We start from the raw sequence: 24,012 nt of genomic DNA on the forward strand, positions 1-24,012 counted from the left end.
GTCTGGACAGTGACATTTTGAGGTAGTACTCCTAGTCCACACTGTACAAGAAAGCTGTGATGGAGGCAGGGAGGCACAGTGGTCTGTGTGGCTCTTATTTCCCAGGAAAGCACTTCAAGTGTCAGCAGACGCCACCTTTCCTTTGCCCTAACATCCACAGAAGTCAACTGTTCTAAGAATGGAGTGACTCCTTGTTCAGTGTTTGTTCTAGTCTAAACCCTTTTAGCCTTGAGCCTAACTACTGTAATAACTGTCTGCATAAGGGTGCTACTCCAAGCCTCTTTCCATCAAAATCCCTGAGCAGCTCTCAACCAGATTAATATAGTTTTGCCATCATAAATAGCTTTAAAACCTCTGTAGCTGGAGCAACTATTCTTGGACTTTCTCTACCTCACTGTACCTGAGAGATGTGCTATCCTCCTGTCTGTAATAGTGGTTCCCAACAAGGCTGGAGGAACGAGGGAGGGGGCAGCAAACAAGGCAGTGTGTGTGTGCACACACAGGCACTCGCTTGTGCATGTGAGACGCTGTTATGAATAATAGTAAATCTACATACAGAATGCAGAACATGTGCCATATAAAACAGCTCCTAAAATTCTATGATGTTAGCCGGGCAGTGGTGGCACAGGCCTTTAATCCCAGCACTTGGGAGGCAGAGGCAGGCAGATTTATAACTTTGAGGCCAGCCTGGTCTACAGAGTGAGTTCTAGGACAGCCAGGGATATGCAGAGAAACCCTGTCTTGAGAACCCCCCCCCAAAAAAAATCTATGATGTTTCTGTCGATCAAATATAGAAGATATAACCTGGTACTTAAAATTCACACCAGTGAGACCTCTCAGCCAATCTTCCTTATTTCTAAACCTGTCTCCCTTCTGTGCTCGTCCAACTTACAGTGTGTACAGGCTGGCGGCTCTGCTCACTGTTCCTGGAGCATGCTGGGTTTCCTGCATGTACTCCTGCTCTTACCGACAGTTCTGTCTGAATGGTTCTATTCTATACATTTATTTTGATCTTAACCATTCTCAAATAACAAGCATATCTTCTTCTGCTTCTATCTGCTGCTTCCCTTCTCTGGCCACGCCAACCCAGATAGACCTCCCTCTCCTCTCTCTCTCTCTCTCTCTCTCTCTCTCTCTCTCTCTGCGCACACACACACATACACACACACACACACACACAGCCTTATTATTCATGGAATATTTGCTTTTAAAAGTGGCAGTAGGATCCTAATATCTTCCCAACTAGACCATAAATTTCTTGGGAAAAAAAAAAATCATAGGTTAGACTTTTGTGTATTTTCTACAATAATGCATTGCTTTTTCTCTCTAAAGGCTTCCCAATACACCATATGACTCTGGTACTTAGTATCTCCACAACTTATGAAAAAAACTTACAATTTCTCAATGCGTCCAGTGCCCACCGCTCCTCTGACAAAAGCAAGTGTGGACCTGGGATTGTGACTGGATACCCGCCATCACCTTCCTTCAGTGTTCCATTTGCATGCTGCTCCTTTGAAAACTGCGTTGCGGTCACAAAGAGATGTTCTGCCTCTGATTTGCCAGGGGTATTCAGTGAATGAGACTGAGGTTTTGATGAAATTAAGGGAGATTCTAATCCCAAAACTCTGTCTGTTCAGTGGGACAGAAAAGGTAGATTATACCTAAACAGACATTTCATTTTCAACATAGAACATTTATGTTGGCAGCAAAGGTAAGCCACATAAGCTACCCCTTCATTCGCTGGGAAAACACACAGCACAGAGCAGTGCTGCGCTGGCACACAGAAGGTTCGCACAGAGTCTTCGTTTTGATAGGTAACGTTACACCCGACACACTTGTCCATGTGGCTTACCTGGACTTTGCAGACCAGCAACTGAAAGATCATGGTGCTCCCCTTTTAACTTGGCTGGTTCTTCCTCATCATTGTCTCCTCTGTAAAAAAAAAAAAAAGAAAGAAAGAAAGAAAAGGAAACAATCCTTGAGTATCAGAAGATGCCCAAACTTCATGGCATTCAAGTGAAGAACTGCTCATGTCTTCCTGACAGGAGCGCAATGGCACTCACTCGCAAGGTGGCGGCTGTGGGAGGGGAATCGGTTTCGTGGACTGCTCCTTCACTGACGCAGCCATTCGACAGATGAGGTCTTGCCAGCTTCAGGGGGTGAGATAGAGAGCCAGAACACGGGAGGAAAGCAGAAACACCCCGTAAACACACTCACAACAAAAAAGAGAAAACAAAGCCCAAACACCCTGTGCTGCCAGAGAACATCTTTATTTTGGCACACTCTTGTGGAGATTCTAAAATATACTTTAAAGAAAATGCTAACATGAGCACATTACTGCTTTAAATGATTAACTTGGAACTTCTGAAAATTCTTCTCTTTACAAAATTTACTTTCAGTAGAATAAAATAAAAATGAAAACTTCAATCTCAAAAGAAACAAATTCTTAGAGGAATGTTCCCAAAAGAATACAAGAGGAAGTACTTGATTTCTACAATGTCTTCAGAATCGTATTATAAAAGAAAGTCTGTGGGCTGAATGGATAGCTCAGCAGTTAGAGAGTCTGCTGCTCTTCCAGAAGACAGCTCCTCAGTTCCCAGCACCCACCCAGTGAGCTCACAACTACCTGTAACATCAGCTCCAGAGAATCTGATACCCTCCTCTTCTGGTTTCTGCAGGTACCTGCACACATGTGCACAGGCGCGCGCGTTCGCGCGCGCACAGACACACACACACACACACACACACACACACACACAAATAAATCTTAAGAAAACAAGTATGTGAAACACTTATACTTTGGATAATACAATATCAGTTAGAAAAAGGTAATTAAATATGATACATACACCGTCTTTTCAGAAACTGTCTGTGCTACCAGTTCATAAATCTGCGCTCCATTATCTGACATGGAGATGACGAATAAAGCTTTGTTGTCTAGAAAAGAAGAAAACAAAATTTACTCTACTACTATGGCCAAGCCATGAGATATACCCAGATGCAGGTATTAACATTCTGCATCTTAATTTAGATAAAAATTACATGTGTCCACTTTGAAAAACTTTTTTTTTTAAAGATCTTGGCCATTTTTTTTTTTAAGATTTATTTTATTAATTTTATGTGTATGAGTACACTGTAGCTTCACAGATGCCCATGAGCCATCATGTGTGTGGCTGTTGGGAATTGAACTCAGGACCTCTGCCGGCCCCTCTTGCTCCAGCCCAATTCACTGTAGCTGTCTTCACATGCACCAGAAGAGGGCATCAGATCTCATTACGGGTGGTTGTGAGCCACCATTTGGTTGCTGGGATCCGAACTCAGGACCTTTGGAAGAGCAGTCAGTGCTCTTACCCGCTGAGCCATCTCAACAGTCCTGAAAAACTTTATTAAGTATATAAATTTAAATTTTGTGCAACTTACTATAAGCTACATTATAACTTAAATAAATAGAGTTTATAAAAGTCAACACAGAACTTAATTAAAAACAAAAATAAGTCAAAGTTCAAATTCCTTGGACTCTGGAGACTGAAGTAAAGAACACATTAAGTTGGGACAGAGAGGTAAGGGAGGGGTTAAGGGAGGAAAGCAGGGATGGGAATAGAAAGTGAATCTAATCAAAACTTTTCATTATATACATAGATGAAATCCTCAAATAATAAATATAATTGACTTCATAAAAGTTCTGTCCTGTACAGATACAGTGTACTTACATATAATAAATAAATAAATCTTAAAAAAAAAAAAGTTCTGTCCTGTAAAGGCTCTGTCCTGCCTAAGTATAATGTGCTTGGGAGTTCTAATGAGCCTGTAATTCTGAAATGAGAATGCTTATATGAATACACACACACACATACACACACATATACACACATACACACACATACACAGATGCATGCACAGATACAAGCACACACAGGCATACACCTATACTACTGAACCCAATGCTGCTCCTTTCACACTTGTTTTAAACTGCTGTATTTCTAAGTTGTTAAGAATGTTTGGGAAATACTGCAGGAAAGAGATTGCAAATTTTGCTGTCATGAAATTAAGTTACAGAAAGGAGCATACCATAATACAGTTAAACTGTAGCTTACCAACTTAGACTGATATTTTTAAAAACCGAAAAAACAAATTCAGGGCTGGGGAAATGGTTCAGTGGTTAAGAGCCCTGGGTTCTAACACCCACATGGCAGCTCTGTTAACTCCAGTTCTAGGGGATCTGATGCCTTCTTCTGGCCTCCAAGGGCATCAGACTCACACACGGTACACAGACACAGATACAGCCAAAGCACCCATACGTAAGATTAAATTAAAACAAAAAAATAAATTAACCTACCTCTTCATTTTTCACTTTTTTCCAACACACAAACACACCATTTTATTAGAGCCATCTCGCTGGAGTTACCCTCAAAGAACTCATACCTTTCCTGGTATTTATCACCAATGCGAACATAAAATAAACACCATATTTAAAATTTCAAATGCAGAAAACCAGTGAGACAACCTTGCTGTCTCAAATAACTTGGAGGTATAAAGTTTCGATCCAGTATCTAGACAATAGGCATATTTTATTCACATTTTCACACACATAAACATGACAAATCCACAGGTGTCGGCTGTGCTGCTTACACAACTGAAGCTCCCGCACAGCTTCACACTGAACCCACATGTTCGCATCCTGCAGCAGACGCACTCACCTGTTGCCACCTGTCGAACTAGCACTGTGCTCAGCTTAATGACAGGGCTGAAGGTGTGTTTGCTGTCGGCTGTGGATGCCAGAATCTTGCTGTGGCACCTTAGCACCAGCTTGTCATCCTGCTTTTGTAACAGCACAAGAATGTCTTCCAGCAGCAGCGTATAAAGATCTAGAGATAAAAATGCAGAGAAACAGGTTAAGTACAGAAATTTAAAGTAATCTGGCAAAGGAAAATATTTCTGGAAAACCTAGCTAATTTTAAAAATCAGATTTGCAAACTATCTTCTTTAAATTTCACTTTAAATAGTTCATTTTAGAGCCGGGCAGTGGTGGCGCACGCCTATAATCCCAGCACTTGGGAGGCAGAGGCAGGTGGATTTCTGAGTTCGAGGCCAGCCTGGTCTACAGAGTTCCAGGACAGCCAAGGCTACACAGAGAAACCCTGTCTCAGAAAACCAAAAAAAAAAAGTTCATTTTAGTATGTTTCATAAGAGCGTCATCTGAGAGTTGTAAGAATTAAAAAAGAATGCTCCCTCACTGCAAGAACCTGAAAGATACTAGCTTATAGAAAACTCAAAGATTTGTCAGTAGATAAATGATGGAAATATGCCTGAAGCTGCTGAGTTCCTAAATGAACATGTAACATGCTTTATACTTAACAACACACACACAGCAGATCTCCGATAATGTTCAAATATTGCAGAACAGCACTCTCTATGTGAAACCTGAACGATGACTGCGCTTCCCAAGGCAGACTTTCCTGCTCTCTTCTCCCCACCCTCTCACCTGACAAGAACACTAGACTCACCAATGCTTTTATCTCTATTCACCTTCCAGACCAATGGCCCTTCGTGAATCATCTTTCTTTTTGTTAAATCCAAATTCTGCCAAAGTAAAAAGAATTATACGTGAATTACTTCCAAGAATCCTTCATCAGTGGAGCCCTTCCCACCATAACTGTATCTTTTCAGAACAGTCTTAATATAAAAGGAATCATTCACAAGCAACCACAGTACTACTACCTGACTTGCAAATGGAACCATTCACATTAAAACAGCTCGCACAAAACCTTCTAAAGGAGAAGCATCTCACAGAAAAGCATTCATGAGTATTCTCTTCAAACCTCCCTCCAGATGAGTACTGGGTTATGAACAGCATTACAAAGAGCCACTACAGATCCTCACTACTTAGCTGCAATAAACCAGATGCAGATGATGCGTGCTGGGTGTGCACATCTGAACAGGGTTTCTGAGTCTAGAATTCTAACTCCTAGCACGCTTACCTGCTGAACCACTTCTCTAGCCTCTCAAAGGAAGTTTTAACACACAGCATTTGTTATGAGAATGCCAAGTACTGTCACTGCCAGCAGCTTACTTGTTAGTAAAGAGCCAGGTCTCAGCACTGGCATCTTGAGGGGGAACTTGCATTCTTTGGAATGTAAGGGAATACACACATTAGCGTGCTTTCTGATAAAACTATTATGTATAACATACAAGTTTATTTTACATAGATATTAAGTAACCAAAACAACCACCAGTGAACTGGTACTTTTAAAAAAGAAACTTGAGAACCGGGCATGGTGGCGCACGCCTTTAATCCCAGTGCTTTGGAGGCAGAGGCAGGCCGATTTCTGAGTTCGAGGCCAGCCTGGTCTACAGAGTGAGTTCCAGGTCCGCTAGGGCTACACAGAGAAACCCTTAAAAAAAAAAAAAAAAAAAGAAAGAAAGAAAGAAAGGGGGAAAGAAAGAAAGGAAGGAAGGAAGGAAAGAAGGAAGGAAGGAAGGAAGGAAGGAAGAAAGAAAGAAAGGAAGGAAGGAAGGAAGGAAGAGAAAGAAGCTTCATATCTTAAAAAGGTTATCAATATTAAAGTCTAGGCATCAGAAGTTGCAGTTAGTGACTAGTGAGCTGTGCCTATACTGGCTTAAACCCTCATGCTTTCCAGAAGTGTCACAGAAAAACTGTTTGCTCGGTGATCTGAAAAGTCCTTGTTGTAAATAGTGAAAGTACTGAGCAAATTAAAGTATTCTAATAACCCCGTGTTCCCAAGTCCTCCAACAACTCTTGCCGCACAGTCACTTTTCACAAAATAACTCCTGTAACAGATATGAACGCACCCTTGACACACAGCAGACATTCAACAAGCAGAACAAGGATACAAAGGCAGACGATCTGCCAAGCAGACCTCCTTCAAGGACAGCTGTTCCCACTGGGATGTTAATTGCCTGCCAGGTGTTTAGTACACATTCCTTTATATTTTTAATTATGATTAAACCATCTCTCACCCTGAGCTCATCAACATTTGGGTACTCGGACAACTTGAGATTGGAGGTGTCAAGGCGACGCTGATAGTCTTCTAAGCGCTAAAAATTAAACAGGATGGAGCCAGGGTTAGACTTGGGCATCAATGACCTCCTTGTTTCTGAATCATATCATGTCTTAAATCTGCATTTTACAAACTCCAGCTGTGACAGACAAGCCCCTCCTTCTTAGCACACCTTTCCCCTCCTCATTGGAGGAACTCACTTTCCTAGTTCCCCTTCTGATCTCTTATTAAACCTAGTGACAAATAAGTAAGCTTATACCTATTTCCTGACCATAATATAAATAATAAAAAACATTCTCATCCCACCCCTGACACTCTCCTGCTTTCTCTAAAGAAGCAATCCTGATGTTCATATCTTGAGTGACTTGAGAAAATCCTATGCAAACAGAATGCACATGTGTATGAGTCTGTTTGTCTCTGTATGTCTCGTGTGTATATATTCAGCCTTTTAAAAAACAAGATGTGGGAGCATAATACTGGCATTCCTTTGGCATTCCAGTACATATTCCTCTTATCCATTAATATAGTATGCTGACTGCTGGGTTTTTTGATTTTGTCAATTTGACACATCTGGAAGAGGGAATGTCAATTGAGAATATGCCTCCATCAGACTATAGGCAAGTCTGTGGGGCATTATTTTAATTAATGATTGATGTGTGAGGGCCTGGACCACTGCAAGGGGTGCCAACTCTGAGCAAGTAAGTGGTCCTGAGCTGTATACCAAGGCAGGCTGAACAAGCCATGGGAAGCAAGCCAGTAAGCTGCCTCCATGGACTCTGCTTCAGTTCCTGCCACCAGGCTCCTGCCTGGGCTTCCCAAGGATGGACTATAATATGGAAATGTAACCCAAACAAACCTTTTCCTCACCAAGATGATTTTGGTAAGTGTTTCATCAGAGCAAGAGAGAAGCAAACTAAGACACATTCCTCTTTCTCTGTGTATAGAGTTTATCAGTATACCTCAGATATTACTTTATGATAGCACACAGAAAGATGTGTTTTCTTAAACAACCACATAGCATTCATGCTTCAAACTCTGTGAAGCAATTGTAAGTACATCTTACTAATGGGCATAGAGGTTACTTACAATGTTTGACAATAACAATGATACAGTAATAAAATAGGTTTTTAGTCATGTACATTGTACCCCTATTAAACTATGTTGTAGGATAAATGTCTAATCATGCATGCTGTACACCTATATAGATGTGTCTGTATGAGAAGTTTTTAAAAATGACAGCTTCAAAGAGTATGAGCATCCCCTCATCATAAGTACAAAAAGGCTCTTGTACGTACGCATGTGCACAGAGCACTCCACAGTCAGCACTTACTGTGCCCATCACAGACTGTCAGTCTCACCACCTCCTACAACTGGTTTTGCCTTATGCTCTAGAGGCATTTCTAAATAGTCTCGGATAAGTACACACTGAATACTGTGGCATGTATACCATTATAGAGTACATATTATTAAATTCAATATTTAAGAGTGGTTTCTTTTTAAAGTTTTGTGTATGCGTAAGTGTGCGTGCATATGCATGTTTATGTGTAGATGCTTCAGGTAGAGGTCAGGAAAGCTTGTGGGAAAGTCAGTTCTCTCCTTCCATCATATGGGTGCTAGAGACTGAATTCAGGTTGTCGGCTTGGCAGGCCCTCATCTGCTAAGCCATCTTGCTAGCCCCCTTGGTTCCTTTTTTTAAAACTTTATCCACAGTAAGATGCATGCATTTTAAGTGTATTTTTTCATGAATTCTGACAAACAATACACTTGCACACCTCAATCACCTACCAAGAAATGACGTATTAGTATGTTCTCAGAAAGGTTCCTTGTTCTCATTTCTGCCCAGTTAGATCTCTACACTATGTCCTCACTGGCAATTGTCTTCCTTATTTATTTTCTTTTCTATCACAAATCAGTTTAGTACTTACAAGTTCACACAAATAAAATTATGTGTATGTGCTTGTTTGTGTCTGGTTTCTTCCAGTCATTACAATGTTAATGAGATTCATTCTGTCTATCTGTGGCAGCCTTCTAAGTTGTGAGTACACCACAATTGCTTTACCTACTCTCCTGTTGAATTCCTGAGCTGTTACCACAATTGCTTTGCCTACTCTCCTGTTGAATTCCTGAGCTGTTCCCAGCCTAGAATGACCAAGAATAACTTCTTTTCACTTCTCTTCAGTAATCGCTATAAACAAAACTGCTAAGTCACAGGCCTGAAGTCAGGCACAGGCCATTTAATTTCATAGACAGCACCAAATTTCCTCCTGGGGCTTCATCAATTTGACTCAAACAACCCTTCTGAGTAGCAAACAAATGTCCTACTCATTAGTTGTACAATGATACTCTGTTATTTCAGATTACAGCTATACCCATTTAATGTTCCCCAATGCTACCCTGTATCTTGTTGTTCCTTCTTACCTGCTTGTTTTCTGCCTCCCTGACAGCCTGATTTACATAATTTAAGATCTGACGACAATGATCTGCAGCCTTCTTCACCTTTTCCCTTTCTGGAGGCCATTCTAATATAAAGAAACAGAAAATTAGGAAAAAAAATGTACACACATGATCTCATTTTATTTAAATGAGTGTAAGAAGATATATACGAATACCTTTAACATTTTTATACCATGTTAAAACGTATGGCACAGTCTCTATCCAGGTAGTCTTTACATAGGTCAGACTAGTATAAAGCCTTTTCAAAGCAATGAGAGATGCCAAAACAAAGATGGATGATTTTTCCTACAGGGTCAGGTGACAATTACTCTACACTCTGTGGGCCAAATGACCTCTGCTCCAAACAATGAGTTCTGCTGCTAAGTGCAAAAGCTCTCAGAAAAAGCATAGAAATGGACAGCCTCCATATGTTGTCTCCAGTAGAAGCTTACTGACAAAAACAGGCAGCAAGATGCAGGTGTGGGGGTGCATGCCCACAATCCCACCACCTAGGACAGCAGTTCTCAACCTCCCTAAAGCTGTGACCCTTTGATATACAGTTTCTTATATTGTAATGACCCCAGACATAAAGTTATTTTCATTGCTACTTCATAACTCCAATTTTGCTTGTGATGACCAAAGGGGCCTTGACCCACAGGTTGAGAACCTCTGACCTAGCAGTTAAGAGTAGGGGTTCAAGACCACCCTCAGCTACATATGGAGTTCATGATGAACCGGGCTCTGTGATACTTTGCCTTTAAATCATAATTTTTAAATAAAAACTAGGCAGGGACCTTAATGTGACCCTTGCACCACAGTAGGCCAAACTGTGTCTGAACTACTATTAGAGGGCACAATCCAAACAGGCTGAAGACTCTACTATGTCTTCTCAGGAAATGTCTGCCATACAACCGGCAGAAATCAATTCTAGGCATCAGAATGCTATCAAAGATTAGTTATTTAGCAGGACATATTCTTAGGTTTTGTTCTTAACTTTTAAAGAAAGTGTATATATGCATTATCTGTATAAGAATCTACGCATGTGGGTGCTCACAGAGCCCAAAAAGGGTGTTAGATCTCATGGAGTTGGGAGTGGTTGTAAGCCACTGGGTGTGGCTGCTAGGATCCCAACTCTGGTCCTTGCAAGAGCACTTAACCACTAAGCCATTTTTCTAGTTCCCAACTTTTGTTTTAGCCAAAATGCTGTACCTGTGTATTTGGCAATATTATCCAAAAGAAGTGGGTATTTAGTGAGCCTCTGCATTTGGGTGGGAATGATATCCTTCAGCTGAAGACGACGACACAGAGGGTTACTCTCAGCATCCTAAAATTAAAGTGGAAGAAGTCAACTAACAAAGCATATTAGGACGGATAATTACAAAACATGTCTCATGCATTTACTAGAAATGCCACTGTATCAAAGGCCTGATTATTAGATAAAGAGAAAAAAAATCATGCATATCCTACTTCTGATCGAGGACAGCCAAGGCTACACAGAAAAACCTTGTCTCAAAAAAAATGTATAAAAAAGTATATTTACTAACTTATTATTCAGCATTCTGAGTAGATACCATGGATCACTAGTCTGGATCACTAGCTTATATCCATCAGAGGTCTACAAACCTTACAATAATGTAACAATACACTTCAGACTCTGTTGGCCAGTTTTTCAAACTGAGTCTGCTGTTTTAACAAAGAGCAGTGATAGATGAATGGACATGGCTCTATGTAATAAAGATATAAACCTTTAAGGTGTCCTTATGTAATAAAAATGGAAACCTTTAAAGTGTCCTTATGTAATAAAAATATAAGATTCCCATTTTGGGTATATGTGATTCCATCCCCTGGAGTATGGATAGAATCTATTCTATAATTAGTTTACTATTACTTAATTTTAATTTAATCAAAAAGAGGAGGCCTGGCCTAAATTGATTAGAAGTGGCTGGGACCCCAATTCTAGTCCTTGTGAGAGCAGCAAGTGCTCTTAACCACTGAGCCATCTCTCAGCCCTTAACTTTAAAAGCAATCTGGACCAGAGAAAAGCATTCCTACTTGCTTGGAAAAAAAGCAAAAATCCACCTTTGTCGACTACTCAAAGGCCACAGGAAGAGAGACGGGTATCCTGAGGAGCTGAGACTAGTTCCTGGCCAACGACAATGAGCGAGAGAGTAGGACTTCATTTTGTGTTTATGACAGATAGATAGATAGATAGATAGATAGATAGATAGATAGATAGATAGATAGATAGATAGATAGATAGATAGAAAGAAAGATAGATCAGCCATCAGCTTAACCAAGCATCAGGTAAGGATTGCAACTCTAGAGTACATTGATAAAATCCAAGAGAAAGGGTCCTGTTAGACTGTGGCCATACTCTTAAACCACAAAAACTGTGACTGCTGCTTAACAAGACAGCAACAGGGAACAGATGCATGGTGTCCAAATAACTTTACTTATAAAACAGCAGGTGGCTGGAGACAGCCTAGGGCCACAGTTCCAGACTCTTATCTACTCCCATCCCTACCCCAGTACTGTTACAACCCTCCCAAGCCTGATAAAAAACGTCTCAAACTTAAACAATATGCTTTTCATAAGTGAATACGAGGCAGGCCTAGTAGCACAGGCCGGTAAACTCATGGCTAGCATGAGACACAGACAGAGCCCGGACAATTTAATAAGACCTTACCACAAAAAGCTATAAAAAGGGCTAGGCCTATAGCTCAGTGGAGAACGCTTGCTGAGACCACAGAACAACTGAATATGGCTTTTTCTTAATTAAAACTGCTATGGAAACATGGATATCTATGTCAAATGTTTCAATTTTCATGTGTATTTTTTATTACTCATCATTCCAAAAACATCTTTATTCCTTCCAGTAATTTAAGATGTAATATAAAGCTCTTTTAAGATGCTGACACACTGAGTGGGGCTGAAGAGATGGCTCAGTGGTGACAAGCATTGGCTGCTCTTCCAGAGGAGCTAGGTTCAATTCCCAGCACCCATGTGGCAACAGCTGACATGTATCTGTAACTCCAGCCCCAGGGAATTCAATGGCTTCTCAGGACCATGCACATACTTGATACACAAACATTTATTCAGGCAAAACACCCATATTCATAAAATAAAAAAAACATAAATAAGGGAGGGAATTAATGTAAGTCAGAATTCCTCAAGGTTATTCTATAATTAATACAAAACTTGTTGGGATATAACTTGTGTAACTCACTTGGACAAAAGTGTGGAATCGAGAATCCTTTTTCTGGCGAGACTTGATCATTTCCAGGGCAAAAGGCTGGTTACTGCAGAACGTGGCGGCAGCGTGTTTCAGCTTCTCCTCCCCTGGTCCACTGAACTGTGCCAAGAACACAGAGAAAAGAGAAAGAAACACTGAGCATCTGTGAGGCCAAGTAAGATAAAGGCAGCCACAGGCCTTTCAACATCCCAGGGAACACTCTCAAATGCAAGTGACGGGACTTTGTATGCAGAGGAAGGGGCAATGGTGCTACTCACCATGACACCACAGACCATGTGCCAGTCACTTAGGATGTATTACAGTCTACACTGTTTCCAAATTAGAAAGGTTGAAATCTGAAGAGTATGGAATACAAAATGCCTGGAGACTATGATTCCTATGTCATTTTCATAGACTCTGACTCATTTAAAAGAACTTTCCTACTGTTCTACAAGGAAATCCATGTGTTAGGAGCTTTTCCTTCCTACTCATTGTGAAATGTACTACGATCATGAGCTGAGTGCAAACACAAGGAAAATTCCCCACTGTGTCACCTGTGCAGGGGCCTGGGTGCAGAGCAATGAACTTATAAATCTCTTTTGCAAATATATATTATGTGTGTGTGTGTGTGTGTGTGTGTGTATTGCCTCTTACTAGTATCTTACTCTTATATATAAGAGTAATAGTTTGTATATGTTTGTAATAGTTAATCTGTAAGTTTACTTATACCCTAACTTTGAAGGATCTCAATGAACTGCTTAACAACTGCTTTACTCATGAGGCAGTCTTATTATAAGTTAAAAAAAAAAAAAACCTTTTTTGTTGTATACTATTTTGTTTATTTTTGCTTTAGAGTGGTTTTCAACCTTCCTAATGCTTCGACCCTTTAATACAGTTCCTCCTGTTGTGGTGACCCCCAACCATAAAATTATCTTCGTTGGCACTTCATTAACTGTAATTTTGCTAGTTATGAATTGTAATGTACATATCTGTGTTTTCTGATGGTCTTAAGCAACCTCTGCAAAAGGGTCAGTCCATTCCCCAAAGAGATCATGACCTACAGGCTAAGAACCACTGCACTCCAGGCTGGTCTCATACTCCCAGCTATCCTGTCTGTGTCCTGAGTGTGGGCATTGCACAAATAACTTTGAAGCTAGCTTTCCTACCACTTTTACATTTGCAAACAAGTGCTCTGTACTTAGCTAAGAGGGTTTTCCATACAATATTCCACATTTCCAAAAGTCTATCATATAGGAAGGCATTCTGTAAAATGTTCTTTTGTAGCAGATCTGTAGATGAATTATTTCCTTCAAGTAGGTTACATAAAATAGTATTCTAACTGGTTGGTCAAAGTTTGTACTTTTATTCTCTTATGAACAGGCTAAAGTGTGGTTCAGTGGTTGAACACTTGTGTCAGACCCACAAGGCCCTGTGTTCAATCAGCAGCACTGAGAAATAAATGCTGAAGGATGAGACTGGCAAAATCAATGGCAGGTTATCCCTCAGACACTAGGGACAAGGGAACAGATGGGTTTATAAAGAAAACACTGGGATCACCTATGGGACCAAGACTGGGAAAAAATTCTCTAAACACTCTCTCTCCTCTCTCTTTCCTGCCCCTGAGAGATTAAGTGCACTTGTTGTTCTTGTAAAGGACTTAGGTTCAGTTCCCAACAATCTGGAGTTACAGTTCCAGGGAATCCAAACTGGGTCTAATGTCTTCTTCCCACCTCTGTGGGCATGAGCCATATGTGATGCACACACATACATACACGCAAAACGATCACACACACAAAATAAATCTGTACAGACAGACAGAAAGACAGGCAGAAGTTGCAGTTACTACAGCCTCTGGATCCTTTCCTTATACTGGATATAAGTTTAAGTCATTTTCACTACTGACACTTATGAAGTATAATTACCTAATATTATACAGTACATGTTTAAGATCTGAACAACAGAAGATGGTAGACATTCTATGACACCTAAACTGACAGGATACATTACTCTTTCTCCTTTAAGAGAAGGAACCAGTGTGCCTACATTTCAATGAGATGGAACACTGAGTCTGATTGCATACTGATTAGAACAACTAAACAATAAAATAATACGTGGAAACCTTTTCAACTTTGCATATTAACTCTGCAAAATGGATGTGTTTAGTTTGGACACATTTATCACTTACCCAGAATCTGATCACATGTCTATAAATATATTTAAAAGACATTCTCAATTTCCTTACCCAGATGAGCAGATCTTCCCCAATATGATCAATAACAGAAGTCTCATTCCTTTTTCGGACAGCTTTCATTTGCTCATTCAACCCAACTAAGGGAGGAAAAAGAAAAAAAGATGAAGTTCAGACTTATTTTAATTTGAACTACTGGTAGTACAAAGCAGTTAACTCTAGTTTTTGTAAATTTTCAGAGTAGCATAGGTGCTCCCAATCTCCATTAATGTAATCTGCACACAGCACTTACACAGCTAGATCCCAAAAGCTCTTCCTGGACACAGGTCCTAACACTTTAAGCTCTGTTGTTAGGAACTAGCACACTGCCTATAGTGTGGCTATACTAAATATGGCTTCACCCTCAAGGTCTCATTCTGTAGCCCAGCTCAGAGAGACTCTGGATGTAAACAACACACTGCATGCCAATGAAATCAGAAACTGCCACAAAAAGAATTGCTTTGGTTGACAAACTGATAATTCTTTTGACCAAGAACGACTGACAATTAAGGTTACAGAGAAAACAGTGGCTTACAGAGAGAAGAACATCTTACACTCCCTCAAAAGTCCAGGTGAGTCAACTAGAGCAAGACACATAAAATGTGCCCTAAGCACAAAACAGTAAAACTTGCTGAAAATGATCTAACCATTCATTTAATTTTACTACTTATAAAATATATTTACATGCACATTATTACCTGAGATATACATTTTAAAACTACATACATACATATAGTAATTGACAGGATATTATCAAGGGTAATTTTCATTCTTCATGTTTTTCATTTTAAGTACTAACTTGAGATCAGAAAAGCCCGTATGTATACAAAAGGCCACTTGTATACAAAAAGTTAAGACTTGTATAAAATTATAGGGAAAATATTTAGTCAAAGATCCAATCATTTTTCTTTGCTAGATCCTCAATAAACTTTGTTAGGTACTCACCTATTTGTAACGTGTCGTAGAGGTGCTTTTACAGTCTTTTCTCTAATAGAAATGTAGACACAATGGTCACAAGCCAACTTTTCTTACCATGAAGTTGAAGGATATCTTCCAAGTTTGAAAAAATCTTGCGTAGTTCTGAAGGTGATAGAATCCCTTCTCTGGACACTCGCTGATAGAATACTTGGTCAAGAACCTTCAGTGTTCGGACATGAGCTCTCTCAGTGTAGAACAGTTCTAGCCAGAGGAGGGGAAAAGGAGGTACAGAATGTTGCTTTATTTAGACTCATTCCATGGGACCAAATATAGTGTTCCATTGTTATTAGGTAGCGAACGCATTATGTAATAAATTTAATTTTTAGAAAGGATGGTATGTGTCTAAGAACCAAACTGATCCATGAAATTTTCCTATAGAGCAGAATAATGAAAAGTCATTCAAAAGTATTTTATATTAGAAAGCTATTAACAGATACTCCCAAACTCATTTACAATATGAACTTATAACACCAGAATACAGTAAATAATAACAGATAGCCTTAAGCGCTCTTCCAAAGTAATAGTAGATTTAATTTTCTGTATTTGCCCATAAATCCTCATTTCTGGAATCATTCTGTAACTTTACTAAATCTCATTGTCATCAAAAATATTTATTGAAATCAAGTCATAGTGATAGCAGAGGGTACAGCATACATATCACATATGTGTTACGTACATGTTAGGGGAACTGTGATGTCAACTTGCCACAACTTAGAATCACCTGGGGAAAGAGTCTCAATTGAGTAAATGCCTATAACAGATTGGTCTGTGGGCATATCTGGGGTGGGGCTGTTCTGTTAACAGACCTACTGTAGGACCCAGCACATCATGGGCAGCACTATTCCCTAGGCAGGGGTCTGGGGCTATACAGGGCAGGAGAAAGCTAGATGCACACAAGAAGAAGGGCATAGGAGCCTCTCACTCTCTCCCCTCTGCTGTAGGTGTGATGGGGCTGACTGTATTGAGCTCCTGCTTTGATTTCCCCTCAATAATGTCCTGTGACCTGTACATGGGTGACCTAAGTCCTTCCTGTGCTCTCATTATGCACTGCCTGTTGCTCAGCTAGTCTCCTTAAGCTTAGCTCATTCTTGATAATCTATGCCTACAACATAACCTTAAAGTATCCCAGTGACTTTTTCAACTTCCATACCTATAATGTAATGCTATGGATCTTCAGTATCCTGAAAGCTAAATCAAATTGTACCATCACTTGTACTATTTCTATTGAAAGGCTAAAAAATAACCTATCTAGTTTAATTTTGTCTTTGTTTAAAACAAAAGGCCAATAGAAAATAAAGCAAATTCCAAGGCTGAAAGATTTGCTTCATTCTGGTAAATCTCAATCTATACAACCAACAACAGATTGATTAAACTTACCATTAATTACTTCCTGTCTTTTGATCTCAGAAGGTTTCAGTCCCAGTAACACTTCTCTGCTAACAAGCTGCTGCCAGTTGGGTGGATCTGTTTCCAGGTCATTTTCAAACTGTTCATCCTCACTCTGACTTTCTCCAAAGGCGATGCTGTCAAACCTAATAAACCAACAAATAAATGGGAAATCCTGTTGAGGGCTTCAGGTGCATGACAGAGACTCACAAATATTCTGTGTATGTTCGTGTGTGTATGGATGCATGAGTATAAGTATTGTGGATGCCAGATTGGCTTCGGGTGTTTTCCTTGACTGCCCCTTACTTTATTCCTTTTGACGGTCTTGTCATGTCTGGCTCCCTTATTTTTTTGTTTTTTTGTTTTTTTCTTTTCTTTTTTTCTTTTTTTCGAGACAGGGTTTCTCTGTATAGCTCTGGCTGTCCTGGAACTCACTCTGTAGACCAGGCTGGCCTCAAACTCAGGAATACACCTGCCTCTGCTTCCCAAGTGCTGGGATTAAAGGTGTGCACCACCACTGCCCGGTTCATGTCTGGCTTCTTACATGGGCATTCACCATCTGAAATGAGGTCCTCACACTTTTTAACAGCTGAGCTATCACCCCAACCTCATGAGCATACACTTATTGTAAACCAGGTAGACTTCTGCATCTGATTCAGCACTGAGCCTACGACTCTCTCCTCTCCTAGGAAACAGCTTCTTCCCGGATGCACACTTGTTTACGGCCCTCGGCTGGTCTGGGCTTACTGAGAGCTTTCCTTATTCTCAGACTGTGAAGAGGGTTTCCTTCCTTTCTAATTAGGACTTCATAGGAGAGAGGCTGGATTTAAATGACAGCTACTTAAGATTTACTTACTTCCGAAAGGGTTTGGGGGTTCCATGTTCTGCCACCCTAAAACAATAGAGAATAAGGAATCACAGGAGAGAAAAACAGAGACCAAGAAAGACAGACCCAGCCAGACAGTGGCAGCACATGCCTTTAATCCCAGCACTCAGGAAGCAGAAGCAGGTGGATTTTTGAGCTTGGCAATTTGAGGCCAGCCTGGCCTACAGAGCAAGTTCCAGGATAGCCAGGGCTATACAAAGAAGCCCTGTCTCAAAAAAACAAAAACAACAACAAATAAAAAACAAAAAAGATAGATATACCCAAGATACAGAAGTTATTTAACATAACAAAAAAATTTCAGTAGGACTTAATATTTATTACCAACCAGGCTTCTATAAAACATAAAAGAACATGCTTCCGTATATTAAAAGTGATAAGTCAAAGAACTTAAGCAATGCACAAAGCTCTATGAATTACCTCTCCACTTCACATTCCTCCTCCTGCACTTGATCTAATAGAGGAGGGGGGAAGTCAAAAACAGTATTAGGGACGCGAGGTGTGCTGTCCAAGCAGTCTCCAGGTGCCAATGCTTCTCCAACTTGTTTTGTTCCTAAGATGACAAAAGTCAGAGTCACTATTTAAAATAAAACAGCAATAGAAAAAACCAAAAAACGTGATCAATTCCCAGAAGAACTTTAGCCTAAATCATAGCCACATTCTATTTAAATAGGCTAGTCAGAATACAAAAATTAGTATATAAAACTCTCCAATGCACTAAAACACAAATGAAACTCCCAGAGATCTGCCAGCTTCTATGTCCTGAGAGATGGGATTAAAGGCATACACCACCATACCTGACAAGAAAACCATTTTTAAAGTACTCTCTTAAAAACTAAGGGAAAAGAAAAAAAAAAAATACTAAGGGAAGAGCCACTGAAGCGCTGAGGCGGTGTGGAAGGATAGGTGCCTCCTTGCACACAAGCCTGACGACCCAAGTCTGGCCCTTGAATGAGGCAGAAGCCCAACTTCTACAAGCTCCATGAATATCACATGTCCTCGACCTCTGAACTGCTGCCCATGCACAGATTTGGGGAGAGGTATCTTTAGTTGTATATTTTCTACAGAGACCCCTGGTTTCAAAGATAGCTCTAAACCCAAGGTGTCACACAGATGGCCCTGGTTAAGCTCAGTTAGTCACAAAAAATGATTAAACATGAAGAGAGACGTGGTGAGCAGTGACAGGAGGCAGAAAGGTAGAAGTGAGAGGGTCAATATGCAAGGTGTGCATAAATGAAACTATGAAAATTAATTTTTAAAAAAGGCAAGACCAGCACCATGTCTTGTGATGAGGAGCAGCCACCTCCTGCCTCCTCCTTTCTCATTTCTAATAGCAGATGTTAGAGTGGACCAATTCCAAATAACACTTTTGGTTTACAATCTGTATTTCTTTCTCTAGAGATTCTGCTCACTTTCTGCCCCTTCCAATGTCTGATAGTTATATCATTACTGGTAGGGTTTTGAGACATTACAGAAATCCAAGTATTGATCCATTTTACTACATCAAGGAGAATGTTAACTCTCTTGTATGTCAGGCCAGGGATTTAATGTCCATCTATATATTTCATTCTCCTATTCTTTTTACATTTCTGATCTGTTGTCTCAATGAAATGTCTATTTTTTGAGACAGGGTTTCTCTGTATAGTCCTGACACTCACTCTGTAGACCAGGCTGGCCTCAAACTCAGAAATCTACCTGCCTCTGCCTCCCAAGTGCTAGGATTAAAGGCAGCGTGTGCCACCAATCCCTGGCTTTTATTTTATACTTTACCTAGCAGGATGATTCTAAATGCCTGAAAACCAATCGAATATGTTTTCATTACTATGGCCATATACATATTGTCAAATACAACCTTCAGCATATACGCATGCTGTTCCTACCAGGTTAAGAAGTATGCTGGTTTGAATATTTTCTTTTTTACTGGTCCCAATTATGCAACTTCTTGGCCATTTAAAACAGGGTGCTTATTACACTAAACTTGCACTCAATCAGCTGCTTCATGAACAGCTCATTTGTTCCCTTTTTTTAATTAAAACATTTTTTACATTTATTTATTTGTGTGTGTGTGTGTGCAAGCACATGCAAGACATGCAAGGACAAGTCAGATGACAATATGCAGAAGCTGCTTTGCAGTCAGCCATGCAGTGAGCCATGTGGGGGTCCAGGGATCCAGCTCAGGTGGTCAGACTTGATGACAAGCACTTTCCATGCTGAGCCAGCTTACCAGCCTTCATTTTGTTAATGACATAGGGTCTCAATATGTAACCCAAAGTGGCCTGCAACTTGTGACCCATGTCCCAATTTCTGGGAGTAGACACATGTGCCAGAGCATTTAGTTTACTTCATGTTTCAAAAATGACTTACTTTCTTAAACAATTGTTTTTCTTTGTATTCCTAAATCTTCTCCTTTATTTGTAAAATAATATAATTTTATTGTATCTCAATTTTTTTCCTCATACTACCTACAAACTGCTTAAAACTCCTCTTTCACTTTTGCGTGTGTGGTGCAAGTCTGAGTGAGTGTTTCTATGTTACTTGTGTGGAGAGACTACAGAACAACATAGGATGCCTTCCTTGATAGTTCTCCACCTTTTGTTTTTGAGACAGGATCTCTGAGCTGGCCTAGCTGGCTGGCTGGTGAGCTCTAAGGACCCACTGCCTCCCCAGCAACACCAGGTTAGAGATGGGTCCCACTCTGAAGATCCTAGCTCTGTCCTTACGGACTTCAGTAAACCACCTTCCCGACCCCCACGTCTCTTTTCTTGTTCCTGACTTGCTGTGCTCCAGTCTGGAGCCATGGTTGCGTGGCCTGTGGCACCATCACCACCTGTGCTCCTCTTCTGTGCTGTTTCCTGCACCCCATAATTTACTTTACCTTTTTTCTCAGCGTACAGAAGTGTAACCTCAAACACTGTTCAAGGAGTGAGGAGTTTCAGTCGAACTTTACATTATTACATATCTGAAAATGTCTTTATTCATTCTTCCTTTTTGACAGACAATTTAAGATACACAATTTAAAGTAAAAACCACTTTCTTGCAGGAAGCTGAAAGCTGTGTTCTTTTCTATTCCACCATTCAATGTTCCAAGGAGCAATAGATAAACACAATTCTCATCTTCTTGCTCTCGTTTCCAGGCTTTCCTCATCAATTAAGTAACACCTAACAGTGGTTGGTTCTCCTCATCCTTTCTAAGTAAAAGTGGATGATATTCCTAACTCTGGGAACCCTGCTCTACTTTCTCTGCCCCTCCCCCACCATCTCCACGGTCTCAGAGGAAGAGAGGATCTCTCTCGTGAGTCCCCACGATTTCTGGGGTTCTGTTGCAGTGTTGTTGTTGTCATTTTTAATTCTTACACGCACTAGAAAACAATACTTTCAGGGATTCTATGCACAAAGAGCCTGTTAAATACTGGCAACTGTAGAGGTTTAAAAACATGTTCATCAACTTTTTAATTCTCCCTCAGGAACTGACTCCGATCTGTCTCCCCTGAAGTATGGATGATTTGGTGACTTGCCTCTAAGTGGCTGAGGTGACAGCAGAACTCTGTCCTCACCCACTCCTTTACATCATTCTAAGGAGTCAGTTATAGCATCCTGGAACACAGGAGCAACTCTTGAAAGAGTGCATGAAGCTCTGAGTTGAGCTTCCTTAGAGTGGCATGGAGGAGGGTATTCCCTGCTCTCATGAAAGACCTCAATTTAGAACCACTTAGCCAAGCGGCTACACATTCTTCACTCACAAAAAGATGAGAGTACTTTCTGTATTATGCCATTAAACCTGGAGTGATTTTCACACAGCAATTTATAACAATAATTACTCTATTATATTTAACTTTTAATTAAAGTTTATCTCTGAAATATTCTTATAGGATCTTATTCTTTATTATTTCTTTAATGTTCTCAAGTATACTACTTTAGAGGCAATTTTAAAGTTCTTACACATTATCAAAATTAAGCTGTTCCTCTAGGGATGGCTTTTCTATGTCATTGTCTAAATGTATGGAGCTGTGTGTCGTTAAGAAGCCAGTGTTTCCAGGAATGAGGAACGATGTCCATGTTTAAGAATGAAAAACTGTATAGCTGACTTATCTTTCTTTCTTTTTTTTCCCTCCCTTTCCTATTGTATGGAAATAGCTCTGGTCCAAATATTTGACCTCTTCTTGTTACTGAATTATCATTAATGTAAAAGAAAAAATCCTCAGGGTCTCAGGTTTATAGATTTTCTTTAAAATTTATCTGGGGCCTGCCTGTCATGATAAAAGAAAGGTGTGTGCTGCCCCCCTGATGGCCTGAGTTTGATCCTGGAACTCACACAGTGGAGGATCTGATCAGCTAGGCACCTTCCTTTCTGAGCATCTTCCTTCTCTATCTGTCCCGTAAGTCTGTATCAAGTGCTTTTTTTAAAACCCCAACTCTGCTTCCTTTAGAAAATAGAACATTTATTTGCCAATAACAACTAGCCAGTTTCCTCAATCCCTCTTATCTTTCTTTCCTGGAATGAAACAATTTTCCAGCTTTTACTGGTATTGGGGCTTCTCCCTGTGTGTCTGGATGGCTTTGAACCTTTGAACCCTCTGCTTCTGGCTCTTGAAGACGACTCTGGCTGTATCACCTTACTCACAGGCTCCAATGTATTTTTAATTTTGTGGCTTTCCTGGTGCATCTTATAAGCTTCAAATGTCAGGCATCTGTGCATAATTAACACCTCAAGAGTTCAGGCAGTGGTTTGGAGTTTTGTTTTTTATGAAAATAAAAAACTATCATTCAGTATATTTCCATTGTGAATTGTAGAATGCTAAAATACTTAAATCAAACTAAACTGGGATTCATTTTCAATTAAAATCTTCCATTTTTCCATTGTTTAATGAATGACTTACCTGTATCGTTCTCCCTCCCTCCCTCTTGAGGAAGAGCAGCCCCTGAGGTGGCAGAGGACATGGAACTGGTGGACACGTATCCAGTGTCTGTTCCTTCATTGGCTACTCCACTCTGGCGCAACTTGGCAGGGTCTTGAGGCTCAGGACTCACAGATGAGGGAGTGGCTAAGTGCTTCGGGTGGCGCAGCTTCTGTATCTCCATGGCCCTGCCAACTGAACAGGAAGCAATGGTCATTAGCATGTGCTGCAAAGTGGCTGTAGAGGAGGGAAAGGGGTGGATGGAAATATCTGAGTCTATAGTTATTATATGCAGCAAGAAATGGGGGTGGGGGTACAGAAGGAGAGAGCAGATAAGGGAAGTTAAGAGGGATGGAGCAGAAGAAAGAACACAGAAAGAGAAGCTGGTGAGAGCAGCGGGAGTGAAGGCAGAGGGAATGCTGGGAGAGTTTTCTCTTCTGTAAACATAAAGATGCAGCCTTTATCTGTGAGTGTTATCCCCCTCCACTTTTCCCTGTATATTCACAATGTCCCCGGTGTACCAAAGACTGTCCTACTCCTTACTCTCGCTTACATCAGGTTCTTTCAGATCATTCCCTCCACTACCTTATACATACTCCCTTACATGGCTCTGTACAGCCTGGATCTAAGTGCATCTTCTCCTTTCCTGGAGATTCCCTCTGCCTGTCACAGCTTCTGACCTGCGCTGTGGGTCCTAGCAGGAGGACTCCCCATATCCTGCTCTCCAGCCAAGCTGTCACCTCAGCATGCTAGAACCTCAGGAGAGTAGCCTGCAAAGGTTGGCTACCTTCCCAGTACCACATCTATCTCTGCTGCCACGCTGCCTGCTGGTTGTGGTCTGACCTCTCTCTACAGAGAGATGTGGCAGGCTATCAGAAAAAGCACAGTGGGAGAGGAAGCTCCACTCCCAGGCACTCTGACACACCCAGGATCAGAGGTAAGCAGGAACCAACATCTGT

At 40.5% G+C, this 24,012-nt stretch overlaps 1 protein-coding gene across 6 annotated transcripts in view; it reads right to left on the reverse strand.

Annotated features, from left to right (window-relative positions):
- Positions 1 to 24,012, reverse strand: part of Arhgef12 (Rho guanine nucleotide exchange factor 12) — a 142,529-nt gene that overhangs the window by 8,205 nt on the left and 110,312 nt on the right. For all 6 annotated transcript variants that reach the window (XM_031344555.1, XM_031344553.1, XM_031344556.1 and 3 more), the window contains 16 exons: positions 23,036 to 23,248; positions 18,579 to 18,711; positions 18,132 to 18,167; positions 17,267 to 17,421; positions 15,944 to 16,090; positions 14,927 to 15,012; positions 12,679 to 12,804; positions 10,662 to 10,776; positions 9,438 to 9,538; positions 6,979 to 7,056; positions 5,505 to 5,580; positions 4,698 to 4,865; positions 2,850 to 2,937; positions 2,064 to 2,150; positions 1,853 to 1,932; positions 1,396 to 1,629 (listed from right to left, as the gene is read on the reverse strand). In XM_031344555.1, the coding sequence (XP_031200415.1) occupies positions 1,396 to 1,629; positions 1,853 to 1,932; positions 2,064 to 2,150; positions 2,850 to 2,937; positions 4,698 to 4,865; positions 5,505 to 5,580; positions 6,979 to 7,056; positions 9,438 to 9,538; positions 10,662 to 10,776; positions 12,679 to 12,804; positions 14,927 to 15,012; positions 15,944 to 16,090; positions 17,267 to 17,421; positions 18,132 to 18,167; positions 18,579 to 18,711; positions 23,036 to 23,248 (1,923 nt within the window). The remainder of the gene's footprint in view (positions 1 to 1,395; positions 1,630 to 1,852; positions 1,933 to 2,063; positions 2,151 to 2,849; positions 2,938 to 4,697; positions 4,866 to 5,504; positions 5,581 to 6,978; positions 7,057 to 9,437; positions 9,539 to 10,661; positions 10,777 to 12,678; positions 12,805 to 14,926; positions 15,013 to 15,943; positions 16,091 to 17,266; positions 17,422 to 18,131; positions 18,168 to 18,578; positions 18,712 to 23,035; positions 23,249 to 24,012) is intronic.

The sequence above is a fragment of the Mastomys coucha genome, unplaced genomic scaffold (genome assembly GCF_008632895.1).
Source record: "Mastomys coucha isolate ucsf_1 unplaced genomic scaffold, UCSF_Mcou_1 pScaffold23, whole genome shotgun sequence".
NCBI lineage: Eukaryota > Metazoa > Chordata > Mammalia > Rodentia > Muridae > Mastomys > Mastomys coucha.